Genomic DNA, 14,121 nt, shown 5'->3' on the forward strand with positions numbered 1-14,121 from the left:
TTTGTTTTCAGATTAGTTTTGTTTACTTCTGATTTTCTTAGTTTATATAGGTATTTGGCTCGATGGAAATCTCTTCTAGCCTTTTTGCATTTGAATCCGAACCATTTCGGTGCGTTTTGGTTATTATTTTGCTTATTTTCAGTTATTGATTCATTTCGATATCCAAATACCTTGACAGAAGTGTCTATGAATAAAGAAGCTATATCGTTAACGATCTCATCAGCTTCAGTTTGATTAAAGTCATTTACAAGTGTGAATGTTAAAAGTTTTTCATTGATTTCACGTATTTTGTTATTATCTAATGTATTAATGTAGTCGTTTTGTTTAGATTTATCCCACAGCTTTATTGATGGATTTTTATTTATTTTGGGTTTCACTGCCGGACTATTTTCAAAACTAAAACAAAACTCAACCGGGTTGTGGGCATCAGAAAAGAGCGGACAAAAGTCGAGTACACTAACTGAACAAATATCTTTAAAAAGAAGTGAATTACAAATGACATAGTCTATCGTACTTACACTTTTACATGTTGTTAAGCCATTCTTGTCACCGTTTATTCTTCCATTCATTATATACAAATTATTAGTTTGCAGAAATTCTATTAATCGATATCCGTAATTATTAACTGAATTGTCGCTATTGCATCGTATTTTATTTATGTTTGGCGCGATATCAAATTTCGACATTTCTAAATTATATTCATCGGAAATTTCATCTAAATGCAATATCTCACTTAATTCATTGTCGAATATAATATAGTCATGAAGGGATTTAGTCCTCGAGTTAAAGTCTCCAAAAATACAATAAGCAGAGTATTTGTTAACAAAACTATTAAAATCGGTTTGAATTTCCAGAAACATTATCTTTAATTTCGGCGAAAATGTAAAGAAAACAATAGGAAATTAAATAACACATTGCTTATTTTCGCATTTAATGTTATTTTCGTAAGCGATTTTGACGCAAACATGAGGTATTTGCTTTACAGAATACAGAATATGATTTTTGTTATTTACAACTGCTCTTTTCTTTTCTATGAACGACATTCCTTCCAGTTGTAAAATATCAAACATGAAATCCCCGTTACTGCAAAATATAAGAATATGTGAGTACTGTTCTGTTAAAAACGGGGAAAAAATATCATCATATTTCATATCTGTAAAGAAAATGTGGCAGCCGTATTACTTTTTTCTATATTAAATATTTTAGCAAATACACGTGATTTAGAGTATGATTTTAAAAGTATGATTTTAGCAACTTCACACATTAAACCGGAATCCACCTAAAAAACCGGGATACACCGGAATACATTTTCCATAACCGGGATACACCTGTATTTTGTAAGTTAAAGGTATTTTTGAAGTTTTTTTTTAAATAATTCAATCATATATATCATAAATGAATAAAATACGACGAAAGGAAACTAAAATACGTTCAAGCAAAATTTCCATTACCGAAATACACCATTATTTTATTAATAAATGGTATTTTTGTAGGGTTTATTGCAGAAATCATTCGTGTATAATATAAATAATACTGGCAGTAAGTATCAGAAGGATAAATAGAATTCTTTAACGCAAAACGATTTCATAAGAGATTGAAATTCGGCGACCACGCGGGAAATTACCATAACCGAAATACACCCGTATTTCTTTCACAAATGGTATTTTTGAAGTGATTTATGACTGAATTCAAACATATATATCATAAATTATTATTTTTCAAAAGGAAATTAAAATACTTTTGCGCGTTACGTCTTGTACATGATTGAAAATCAGCGTGCGCACTGGAAATTAGTGCACTCGGAATTTCCATGTCCTAGATTCTCTAATGTACACAGGTATTTCTTTAATAAATCGTGTTTTTAGGGTTTATGATAGAATTCAATCATATCTCAAATAAATAATTAATTTACAAAAGGAAAATAAAATGCACAAAACGTTTTTACACGAAGTTGAAAATTTGTTGAGCGCACGGGAATTTTGCGCACTCGTGGATGAGTGCAATCGCCATAATTTTGTTAGCTTTTGAATTAAATAAAAGCTTATCATATTTAACTGCACTTACCTTAAGCTTGTTAGACATTTATTTGTCACATGTAACTTGTGTGTGCTTACAAATATACTGATTAATGGATATAATCAATAGGTGTGATAATCCAAACAAACTCTATCAGGACTAATCAGAGGCACGTGTTTGTTACGCCGCATATATTCAAAGGACATTAATTGTGCTTTGGCAATAAATGCTGTAAACGTTTTTATATTCATATATAAACAGTTATAATTCTTTTAAAAACTGATTTTTCATAATATACTTTCTTCTTAAATTATCAAATTAAACATGAAAAAATAATTCAATTAGTTCCAATAATAAATTTTCCGGTCAGCGCAGTTTATTCACTGACATGTATTTTGCGTATGATTCATTTAAAAATAGAATGTTTATATACATCTATATATTAATATTTTCTAAAATATGCAAAATGGAAGAAATATAAAATGAAAACATACAATTATTTCTGAGGGGTCGAAATGTCTTGGGGTCGAAATGTCTTTGGGTTCGAATTGTCCAAGAAAATTAAATTTTGGGGTTGAAATGTCTTGGGGTCGAAATGTCTTGGGGTCGAAACGTCCGAGATTCAATTATCGGCAATTAGCGTGTCACCTCGTGTCAATTTTGTTGTTCACAGTTTGACCTCGGTTAAAGATAATACTCGATAACTAATTAGTAGCATAAGATTAGTGATTTTTTTTATACTTCTGTCATCACAATACTATTAGATTTATACGAAATTAATTGTGTTTGAAAAAAATATAAACCACTCTATCTTTTACGGAACGTAACGGCAGTCTTAGATATTAGCATAGACAATAAGCGCGGAGAGTAGCTTCCCTTACCAAAATGGCGAAAATTGTAAACAAACAAACTTGTTTTGAAGTTAGAAAATTGTCTGTAACAATTTTTGTAGTAAAAAAACCACGCCGGAGTTTTAGATTGCTAAGAAAACCATTCGTATTGCGAAGGCAAATGCACGTCATTGTATCCTGGTAAAATAATAATGGGAAACCCAAACAGAAATGGGTCTAAAGGCTAAACTGGTCAGAAGTCTGAAAAATACATACATTGGCTGCACCTCCGATCAGCGGTCACCTGGCTTAAGCGGCCACATTGTCTGCTTCCCTTGACTGGCTGCTTAAGACCACAGGTGGCAGTAACGTACCTAGGACACAGTATGGGTCCATGAGCCATATGCACTTAAATTTACTACAATTATAATGTTTTCTTAGGAAAAAAATGACCAAAAGCCATTTTAAAAAAATTTTTGCTCCCGTGACAATGAGCAATGATAAAGGTGATCAAGAACAGTTTGACATGTGCAGTGCTTCCAGGTCCGTATTTTTTTTTCAAAACAATATTTCCTTATCAATTGTTGGCCGCCTTTTCGGCAAAAGATTAATCTTTCAGAAAAACCTTACTTCAAAACCCAGTTCCAAACCGTTTACGCACCACGAGCGAGCAACGGCATACGAAAGGATAGTGATTTCTCCACCCGAATAAATCCCATACTGTATCCTAGGTACGTTACTGCCACCTGTGCTTAAGACAGGTTAGACTGTATATTATTTTGATTCTAACACGTAATCAAGAACATTACAATCAAGTACATTATTGACAACATCCAACAAATATTTTCCTGTTTTATGTTGGTTTCTTTTACAATGCTGCACTATGATATAATAGTTGTGATGTACAAATAGTGAATTGTTGCATATAAACACACAATTCTCAGTCTTCTATGTGTTATAGGAAAACCAGAAAAAAAATGTTAGAATAAGATTTATCATACGCATGTAAGTTCTTTACTGTGAAAGTCACAGGCAAGAGTAATAGCATTACTCCTGGGGACATTCATAAATTACTAGTGACATCTCTTGTTTGTTCTGATGACACTTTTTATGTACATGTGTAATTTTATATTATGTTTTAATTTCAGGGTCATCATCCACAATTAGGGGCACATCAGAAATTTACAAATTATGCGTTTGATGTAGTAGAGTTCATGAGACTTGTTACCAGTGCAGCAGAACATGTGAAGTCCCATCCAGAATTTATACAAGCTAGAAAGTTGAAGTATACCTCATCCAGCCAATTTACAAAGGATGAACTTTGATGATAATTCTTTGTAGGAATTTAAATTTGACTGTTAAACATTCTACTCATGATTGACATCTGCAAAGAGTGTGGTGTTTATTTAAATGTGCCATTCTAACTTTCATAAGTGACTTTTTAGCTCACCTGAGCACGAAGTTTTCATGGTCAGCTATTTGTGACCACGCTGTGTCTGTCATGCGTCCGTCGTCAAAAATTTCTTTAAAGGACATCAACTCCAAAACTGCAGAATGGATTTTGACCGAAGTTATTCAAATGGTTCAGCTTGGTTGCACATAGGGGCCGCCAGAGTTAAAAATAGAAAAATCTTAAACATCATCTGAACCTTTGATCCAATTTTGAAATAATTTCACACAAATTGTCCTTGCGTAACCTTCTACCAACATTGTTCAAATTATTTCTATTCGTCCAAAAAACGTGGCCGCCAGGGGTTGTGGTCACTCTTCCCTGTATCTGTATGAAACTGATAGCATATTTTGACTGTCTACCGTAATTGGTCAAATTATTGCCCTTGATTTAAAAATGGCCATGCCCATGTGCATGACAAGTATATAATATAGGCTAATATAAAAGAAAATTGGAATATCTTCTTCTTTGAGTCCATAATAGCTAGATCCATGATATTTATATAATCGTAACCATTATGTTATACAAACACACTTCCAGCCTTTTAAACAGGTGAAGGTTTTAGGGTCAGTGACCCTCTTGTTAACTGTACCACAGTTTGCATGCATTTTATGCTGACTGGGCAGTATAGTCTGTCTATTCCAATAGTTTACATCAGCCTTAAACTGTATTTTATATATAAAATAAAAGTATTAAACTCTGCCTGTATATTCTTGTCTTCTGTTATATTCAGGCAAATATGTACCATAAGAGTTGTGTACAGTTCGTAATACTGCTGTGGTAGACTAGTGATAGAGTGCTTGTTTTTAGTGTGAGAGGTTGTGGGTTCGCTCCATGGCCACATCATAACAGAGACAGGAAAATGTTACAAGTACCTTCCTCAATTGGCGCTCAGCTCCTCAATTGGCGCTCGGCATTAATAGGATAGTTCTAGGACAGATAAGCTCCACTGTCGATATGTGACTGGTTTTGTTATAATGTTGTGTGTCTGCGGCGTGATATTCCAGTGAGGCAACACAAAGTTGGTCGTTGTGGTCACTTCTACAAGTAGACCGTTGTTTTATATAACTCAGAATTGTTGAAAAAAGGCACTTAATGCAGGTACGCACACATGATTCTTGATACTTTGACAGATTTTTATGCCATCATAGTGTACAGCATGTAAGTGTACCTAGTAACAGCAGTTATGGCCGTTCGAATTGTAATTTTCAATTTTATGTGGCACAAGAAACATGAAACTTTGCAAAAATCCTAATCAGCATGTGAAGTTGGCTACCTGTAGTATAGGGTCAAGGTCACCAAGGTCACTGTTACTTAAAAAGGATCCTTTTTAGCTCACCTGTCACATAGTGACAAGGTGAGCTTTTGTGATCACCCGTCGTCCGTCCGTCAACAATTTCTTGTCTGCCTGATAGTGGTTTCATTTATGATTTTATTTTAACCAAACTTGCACACAACTTGTATCACCATAAGATCTCGGCTCCTTTCTTGAATTGGCCAGATCCCATTATGGGTTCCAGAGTTATGGCCCCTGAGAGGGCCAAAATTAGCTATTTTGAGCTTGTCTGCACAATAGTAACTTTATTTATGATTTCATTTTTACCAAACTTGCACACAACTTGTATCACCATAAGATCTTGGTTCCTTTCTTGAACTGGCCAGATTCCATTATGGGTTCCAGAGTTATGGCCCCTGAAAGGCCCAAAATTAGCTATTTTGACCTTGTCTGCACAATAGCAGCTTTATTTATGATTTGATTTTTACCAAACTTGCACACAACTTGTATCACCATAAGATCTTGGTTCCTTTCTGGAACTGGCAAGATTCCATTATGGGTTCCAGAGTTATGGCCCTTGAAGGGGTCAAAATTACTTATTTTGACCTTGTCCGCACAATAGCAGCTTTATTTATGATTTAATTTTAACCAGACTTGCACAAAACTTGTGTCACCATAAGATCTTGGTTCCTTTCTTCAACCGGCCAGATCCCATAATGGGTTCCAGAGTTATGGCCCCTGATAGGGCCGGAATTAGCTATTTTGACCTTGTCTGCACAATAGCAGCTTCATTTATGATTTGAATTTAATCAAACTTGCACAAAACTTGATTTGATTTTAACAAGACTTGCACACAACTTGTATCACCATAAGATCTCGATTCTTTTTTATACGCTCGCAGGGACGTATTATGTTATCGCCTCGGTGTCCGTCTGTCTGTGTGTTGGTTAGCAATTTCCCTTCCTCTCTGTAACTCTTGAACCGCTTGATGATTTCAGAGAAACCTGACACAAATGTTCACTCATTGAAAGGATGTGCAGAACGCATGTTTCGGATGGATAAATTCAATGTCAAGGTCACACTTAGGGGTCAAAGGTCATATGACTTTGTTTTATGTGAATATTGCTCTGTATTTGAGTTGCATTGCAGTGCTCTTGTTTTATTTGGCAGATCCTTCTTTTGTTTGCTTATATTACTATAAATAGCTTATTTAGTAACTTTTTAGCTCACCTGTCACAAAGTGACAAGGTGAGCTTTTGTGATCGCGCAGTGTCCGGCGTCCGTCGTCCGTCCGTCAGTCCGTGCGTGCGTCCGTAAACTTTTGCTTGTGACCTCTCTAGAGGTCACATTTTTCGTGGGATCTTTATGAAAGTTGGTCAGAATGTTCATCTTGATGATATCTAGGTCAAGTTCGAAACTGGGTCACGTGCCATCAAAAACTAGGTCAGAAGGTCTAAAAATAGAAAAACCTTGTGACCTCTCTAGAGGCCATAATTTTCAATGGATCTTCATGAAAATTGGTCAGAATGTTCACCTTGATGATATCTAGGTCAAGTTCGAAACTGGGTCACTTGCTTTCAAAAACTAGGTCAGTAGGTCTAAAAATAGAAAAACCTTGTGACCTCTCTAGAGGCCATATATTTCACAAGATCTTCATGAAAGTTGGTCAGAACGTTCTCCTTGATGATATCTAGGTCAAGTTCGAAACTGGGTCACGTGCCATTAAAAACTAGGTCAGTAGGTCAAATAATAGAAAAACCTTGTGACCTCTCTAAAGGCCATATTTTTCATGGGATCTGTATGAAAGTTGCTCTGAATGTTCATCTTGATGATATCTAGGTCAAGTTCGAAACTGGGTCACGTGCGGTCAAAAACTAGGTCAGTAGGTCTAAAATAGAAAAACCTTGTGACCTTTCTAGAGGCCATATATTCACAAGATCTTCATGAAAATTGGTCAGAACGTTCACCTTGATGATATCTAGGTCAAGTTCGAAACTGGGTCACGTGCCATCAAAAACTAGGTCAATAGGTCAAATAATAGAAAAACCTTGTGACCTCTCTAAAGGCCAAATTTTTCATGGGATCTGTATGAAAGTTGGTCTGAATGTTCATCTTGATGATAACTAGGTCAGGTTCGAAACTTGGTCAACTGCGGTCAAAAACTAGGTCAGTAGGTCTAAAAATAGAAAAACCTTTTGACCTCTCTAGAGGCCATATATTTCATGATGGTACCTCCAATTTTTAGGTGTATTTTGACATAACTGTTACTACCATGTAAGAATTTTTAGCTCACCTGTCACAAAGTGACAAGGTGAGCTATTGTGACTGCTTGATGTCCGTCGTGCGTCGTGTCAACAATTTGTAAAAAAATCTTCTTCTTGAAAACCACTGGGCAGAATTACACCAAACTTCACAGGAATGATCCTTGGGTGGTCCCCTTTCAAAATTGGTCAAAGAATTTAATTCCATGCAGAACTCTGGTTGCCATGGCAACCGAAAGGAAAAACTTTAAAAATCTTCTTGTCCAAAACTGCAAGGCGTAGAGCCTTGATATTTTGCATGTGACATCATCTTATGGTCCTCTATCAAGTTTATTGAAATTATGCCCCTGGAGTGAAAAGAGGCCCTAGAAGCAGAAGCCCTAGAGCTTAGATATTTGACATGTAGCATTGCCTAGTGGACCTCTACTAAAGTTGTTCAAATCATGACCTCCGGGTCAAAATTGACCCCGCCCCAGAGGTCACTTGATTTTACATATAAAAATCTTCAAAAAATTTCTAAAAATAAACCAGAAGGCCTAGATCTTAGATATTTGACATGTAGCATTGCCTAGTGGACCTCTACAAAATTTGTTTAAATCATGACCCCCAGGGTCAAAATTGACCCCGCCCCAGGGGTCACTTGATTTTACATAGGAAAATCTTAAAAAATCTTCTTCTCAAAAACCAGAAGCCCTAGAGCTTAGACATTTGGTGTGAAGCATTGCCTAGTGGACCTCTACCAAATTTGTTTAAATCATGATCCCGGGGTCAAAATTGACCCCGCCCCAGGGGTCACTTGATTGAACATAGGAAAATCTTAAAAAATCTTCTTTTCAAAAAGCATAAACCCTGGAGCTTAGATATTTGACATGTAGCATTGCCTAGTGGACCTCTACTAAAGTTGTTCAAATCATGACCCTGGGGTCAAAATTGACCCCGCCCCAGGGGTCACTTGATTTTACATATGAAAATCTTCAAAAAATTTCTAAAAATAAACCAGAAGGCCTAGAGCTTAGATATTTCACGTGTAGCATGGCCTAGTGGACCTCTACAACATTTGTTCAAATCATGACCCCCGGGGTCAAAATTGACACCGTCCCAGGGGTCATTTGATTTTACATATGAAAATCTTCAAAAAATCTCTAAAAATAAATCAGAAGGCCTAGATCTTAGATATTTGACATGTAGCATTGCCTAGCAGACTTCTACAAAAAAGTTTCAAATCATGACCCCTGGGGTCAAGTTGGCTCCGCCCCATGGGGTTACTTGATTGTACATAGAAAAATCTTCAAAATTTTCTAAAAAAAACACCAGAAGACCTAGAGCTTAGATATTTGACATGTAGCATTGCCTAGTGGACCTCTACAATTTTTTTTCAAATCTTGACCCCCAAGGGTCAAATTGACCCAGCCCCAGGGTTACTTGATTGTGCATAGGGAAATCTTCATAAATTTGCTAAAAATAAACCAGAAGGCCTAGATCTTAAAGCTTTAGCTAAGAAATTTGTTCAAGCAAGCAACTCTACTCAGGTGAGCGATATAGGGCCATCATGGCCCTCTTGTTTCTTTTTGTTTTTGGTTAAAGCAATGGTACTCAGGTGAGCGATATAGGACCATCATGGCCCTCTTGTTTGTAAGAGGTGTCTGGTCAGTTACCATTGATAGGGCTGCATACATACTCTGCAAGGTCAAGGTCACAATTACTTGATTTTATGTTACACATTTCCAACAATAAAGTTCAAATATGGCGAGGTTGGCCATGTTGTTTGTCAAATGGTATCCTTTTTAATATAAGAATTTTGAAGGTTAGCAGTACGATGGGGAGATATTTTTATGCCACATTATTAATGCAGGAGGAGGACTAAAAATTGTGTATGCTCGGTAAGTTTTTTCACTCCTCGATATTTGAATAAAGGTTCGCCGTAACAAGAAGACTTGTTGCATACAAAACCTTTGTTACCTTAGTGGTCAAGGTCACACATGTTAATGATTTACATCAATTTTTGTGTCCAGTTAACTTTTGTTTGAATGGATGAATATCAAATTACTTTGCATAAACTTTAACCATAAATGAGTTTCACATGCAAGGAACAGACCAGAAGCTCAGAGGTCAAGGTCTTTACTTTTAAGCTCACCTGAGCCAAAGGCTCATGATGAGCTTTTGTGACCGCTCAATGTCCGTCGTCAGTCGTGCGTCCGTCAACATTTTCTAAAAAAATCTTCTTGAAAACCACTGGGCAGAATTACACCAAACTTCTCAGGAATGATCCTTGGGTGGTCCCCTTTCAAAATTGGTCAAAGAATTTAATTCCATGCAGAACTCTGGTTGCCATGGCAACCGAAAGGAAAAACTTTAAAAATCTTCTTGTCCAAAACTGCAAGGCGTAGAGCCTTGATATTTTGCATGTGACATCATCTTATGGTCCTCTATCAAGTTTATTGAAATTATGCCCCTGGAGTGAAAAGAGGCCCCACTCCGGGGGGTCACAAGTTTTACATAGACATATAGTAAAAAACTTTAAAAATCTTCTTGTCTAAAACCACATGACCTAGGCCTTTGATATTTTGTATGTAGCACTGCCTTGTGGTCCTCTACCAAAATTATTCAAATTATGCCCCTGGGGTGAAAAGAGGCCCTGCTGGGGGGGTCTCATGTTTTACATAGACTTATATAGGAAAAAAAACTAAAAATCTTCTTGCCTGAAACTGTTTCTCTACCAAAATTGCTCAAATTATGTCCTTAGGGTGAAAAGAGGCCCTGCCCTTGGGGTACCAAGTTTAACATAGACTTATATAGGAAAAAAATTAAAGATCTTCTTGTCTGAAAGTTCAAGGCCTAGCCATTTGATATTTGGTATGTAACATTGCCTGGTGGATCTCTAACAAGTTTGTTCAAATTATGCCCCTGGAGTGAAAAGAGGCCCCACCCTGGGGGTCACTTGTTATGATTATGAGTTATATAGGAAAAAAATACTTCAAAAATTATCAGGTCATATTTCCTAGACTGTTCAATTATAATTACCTGATGACCCAAGTGATTAGGGATCACTTGACTGTGATCTTGACCTACTGACCTACTTTCTTGTTTTTTACGATACAGCCTTGAAATTTGGATGACATGGACAGTTTTGCACACCAATCTTGAAACTGTCTTTCAGTGACCATGAATGTGACCTACTGACCTACTTTCTAATATTTTAGCCTCAGTTTTCCGTTTGAAACATGTGGCTCATATTACTCAGGTGAGCGATTCAGGGTCATCATGACCCTCTTGTTCTGTATACATATAGACAGACATTCAAATTCCAGAAACATTTATCATAACAAGATGCTGCACCAGGAACAACACCCAGATCCCAGAGGTCAAGGTCAGGGAGGTCAAAAGATTTTATGTCGATTTTTTAAATGGTCTATAACTTTTGTATGCATTTAAAGATATTAAAAAAAAATTGGTACAAGCAATTGGTACAAACTATGTCCATCACTACTGTGTCACATATAAGACCCATTTTTATCTTAATCTTCAAACTCTAAAATGCAGTCTATACATGTACATCTACCACATCATGACATGAAAATGACCATAGGCATGTCACATTTTTCTATATATTTTCTACCCTCAAGAGGCAGAGAAATTGTTTATTTCTAAATCGGTATTTTCAGATCATAATTATTGGTGGATTTCATGGTTGATTCACTCAACAAAACTGAATCCCAAAGAACCAGTAAGTTCCTCTTAGTAAGTTCAAAACCACAAATTTTTATCCCCTTAGCCTTTTTGACCAAAAGTGGGAAATTTTATGCCCGCAAACAAATGTTTTCACAGTATTTGGGTATCCAGGTTTCAAAGTGAAGTGGAAAAATTTATGCCATGACAAAAAAAAATGAAATGATTATCAATATTTCTGAATATTTAATTACATAGTATGAAATCTATAATCAACTTGGCATTTCATTTGATTGACTTGTTACTTTCTTTGGTATGGGTTTGGATTTTTTCAAAAATATTTTTGTTATATAAAGGGTTCTGTCCTGTAATGGTTTATGGTTGGTCTTTTAGCCATTGTTCTGTTATGTAAAGGCTTCTGTTCTATTTGGTATAAGATTTTGTTCTGTTGTGTTAATGTTTCTGTTTTGTACAGGCCTTTGTTCTGTTATGTATAGACTTTTATTCTGTTGTGTAAAGGTTTCAGTTCTTTGTAGACTTTTGTTCTGTTATGTATTCTGTTGTGTAAAGGCTTTTGTTCTGTATGGCCTTGTGTTCTGTTGTGTAAAGGCTTCTGTTCTGTATGGTATTGTGTTCTGTTGTGCAAAGGCTTCTGTTCTGTATGGCCTTGTGTTCTGTTGTGAAAAGGTTTGGCCTTGTGTTCTGTTTTGTAAAGGCTTCTGCTCTGTATGGCCTTGTCTTCTGTTGTGTAAAGGCTTCTGCTCTGTATGGCCTTGTGTGCTGTTGTGTAAAGGCTTCTGTTCTGTATGGCCTTGTGTGCTGTTGTGTTAAGGCTTCTGTTCTGTATGGCCTTGTGTGCTGTTGTGTAAAGGCTTCTGTTCTGTATGGTCTTGTGTGCTGTTGTGTTAAGACTTCTGTTCTGTATGGCCTTGTGTGCTGTTGTGTAAAGGCTTCTGTTCTGTATGGTCTTGTGTGCTGTTGTGTTAAGGCTTCTGTTCTGTATGGCCTTGTGTGCTGTTTTGTAAAGGCTTCTGTTTTATATGGCTTTGTGTTCTGTTGTGTAAAGGCTTCTGTTCTGTATGGCCTTGTGTGCTGTTGTGTTAAGGCTTCTGATCTGTATGGCCTTGTATGCTGTTTTGTAAAGGCTTCTGTTCTGTATGGCTTTGTGTTCTGTTGTGTAAAGGCTTCTGTTCTGTATGGTCTTGTGTGCTGTTGTGTAAAGGCTTCTGTTCTGTATGGCTTTGTTTTCTCTTGTGTAAAGGCTTCTGTTCTGTATGGTCTTGTGTGCTGTTGTGTAAAGGCTTCTGTTCTGTATGGCCTTGTGTTCTGTTGTGTAAAGGTTTCTGTTCTGTATGGTCTTGTATGCTGTTGTGTAAAGGCTTCTGTTCTGTATGGCTTTGTGTTCTGTTGTGTAAAGGCTTCTGTTCTGTATGGCCTTGTGTGTTGTTGTGTAAAGGCTTCTGTTCTGTATGGCTTTGTGTTCTGTTGTGTAAAGGCTTCTGTTCTGTATGGCCTTGTGTGCTGTTGTGTAAAGGCTTCTGTTCTGTATGGCTTTGTCTTCTGTTGTGTAAAGACTTCTGTTCTGTATGGTCTTGTGTGCTGTTGTGTTAAGGCTTCTGTTCTGTATGGCCTTGTGTGCTGTTTTGTAAAGGCTTCTGTTTTGTATGGCTTTGTGTTCTGTTGTATAAAGGCGTCTGTTCTGTTAGGCCTTGTGTGCTGTTGTATAAAATGGCCCTTTGTTCTGTTGTGCAAAGGCTTCTGTTTTGTATGGCCTTGTGTTCTGTTTTGTTTAGCCTCTGTTTTGTATGGCCTTGTGTTCTGTTGTGTAAAGGTTTCTGTTCTGTATGGTCTTTTGTTCTGTAGTCTCTTGTGTCTCTTACCAATGCATTAAGAGGCGACTTATAAGATCCAGCAGATATAAAAGTTTTTTATTGTATACCTATATATTTTTTTTATTTCAATATATATGAAATGTGAAACCAATATTTTGTGACCCCCGCCCCTCACAAAAGAAAAAGGTAGGGTGGGGGCTTAGTCTAGATATTGGTATGTCCATCGGAATGAGTGTTGTGCATATTTCACACAGTCATGAAACATCACAGGATTGTTATTTAGCATGTGAAGTTGTGGATCTGGAGTTTTGTTTGCGATTTCACTCAGTAAGACCAGTTGAGGCCTTTTATAGTAAAAAATATGCATACAGGGCCTAAAAGTGTTGCAGGTATCTTAAATGACATATTCATGATCCTTTGTAGGAATGTGAAGCTGTGAGCCTCTAGTTTTATATGGGAACATTTTCCTGCAACCCTCACCTCCCGCACCATATACACACAAAAACATTGTTACTCCTTCTGTTTTATTTTATCTTCCGTTTGTAGTATCCGTATCACCAGCCCCCTGATGACACTTGCCCCCAAACCAAAGGTTATATGCAAGTTTTTACTTAGTCATGCACTCTCCGATAGTAACATAATACCAAAAAGTGAAAGGAAGTGGGTGCAACAGTGTCTGTGGACACACCTAATGAGTCCTTTGTTGTCTATACAACCTGTACTGCGCTGATGGCCATAATACCCAAACCGTAACACCGAAATCCAACAACTATGTTACAGACCGCACTAA

At 36.7% G+C, this 14,121-nt stretch overlaps 2 protein-coding genes across 2 annotated transcripts in view; one reads left to right on the plus strand and one right to left on the minus strand.

The window, feature by feature from the left end:
• Positions 1-4,998, plus strand: part of LOC123529389 (EGF domain-specific O-linked N-acetylglucosamine transferase-like) — a 72,237-nt gene extending 67,239 nt beyond the window's left edge. Inside the window, exon 14 of the mRNA XM_053521319.1 lies at positions 3,995-4,998. Within this exon, the coding sequence (XP_053377294.1) occupies positions 3,995-4,171 (177 nt within the window). The 3' untranslated portion in view covers positions 4,172-4,998. The remainder of the gene's footprint in view (positions 1-3,994) is intronic.
• A 7,023-nt stretch (positions 4,999-12,021) lies between these two features.
• Positions 12,022-14,068, minus strand: LOC123530475 (uncharacterized). Its single transcript, XM_053520787.1, has 2 exons — positions 14,048-14,068; positions 12,022-13,317 (listed from the first exon to the last, which is right to left on the minus strand). Exons 1-2 carry the CDS (start codon positions 14,066-14,068, stop codon positions 12,022-12,024), a joined length of 1,317 nt encoding a protein of 438 aa, XP_053376762.1.
• Between the last annotated feature and the right edge of the window lie 53 nt (positions 14,069-14,121).

The sequence above is a fragment of the Mercenaria mercenaria genome, chromosome 13 (assembly GCF_021730395.1).
Source record: "Mercenaria mercenaria strain notata chromosome 13, MADL_Memer_1, whole genome shotgun sequence".
NCBI classification, from domain to species: domain Eukaryota; kingdom Metazoa; phylum Mollusca; class Bivalvia; order Venerida; family Veneridae; genus Mercenaria; species Mercenaria mercenaria.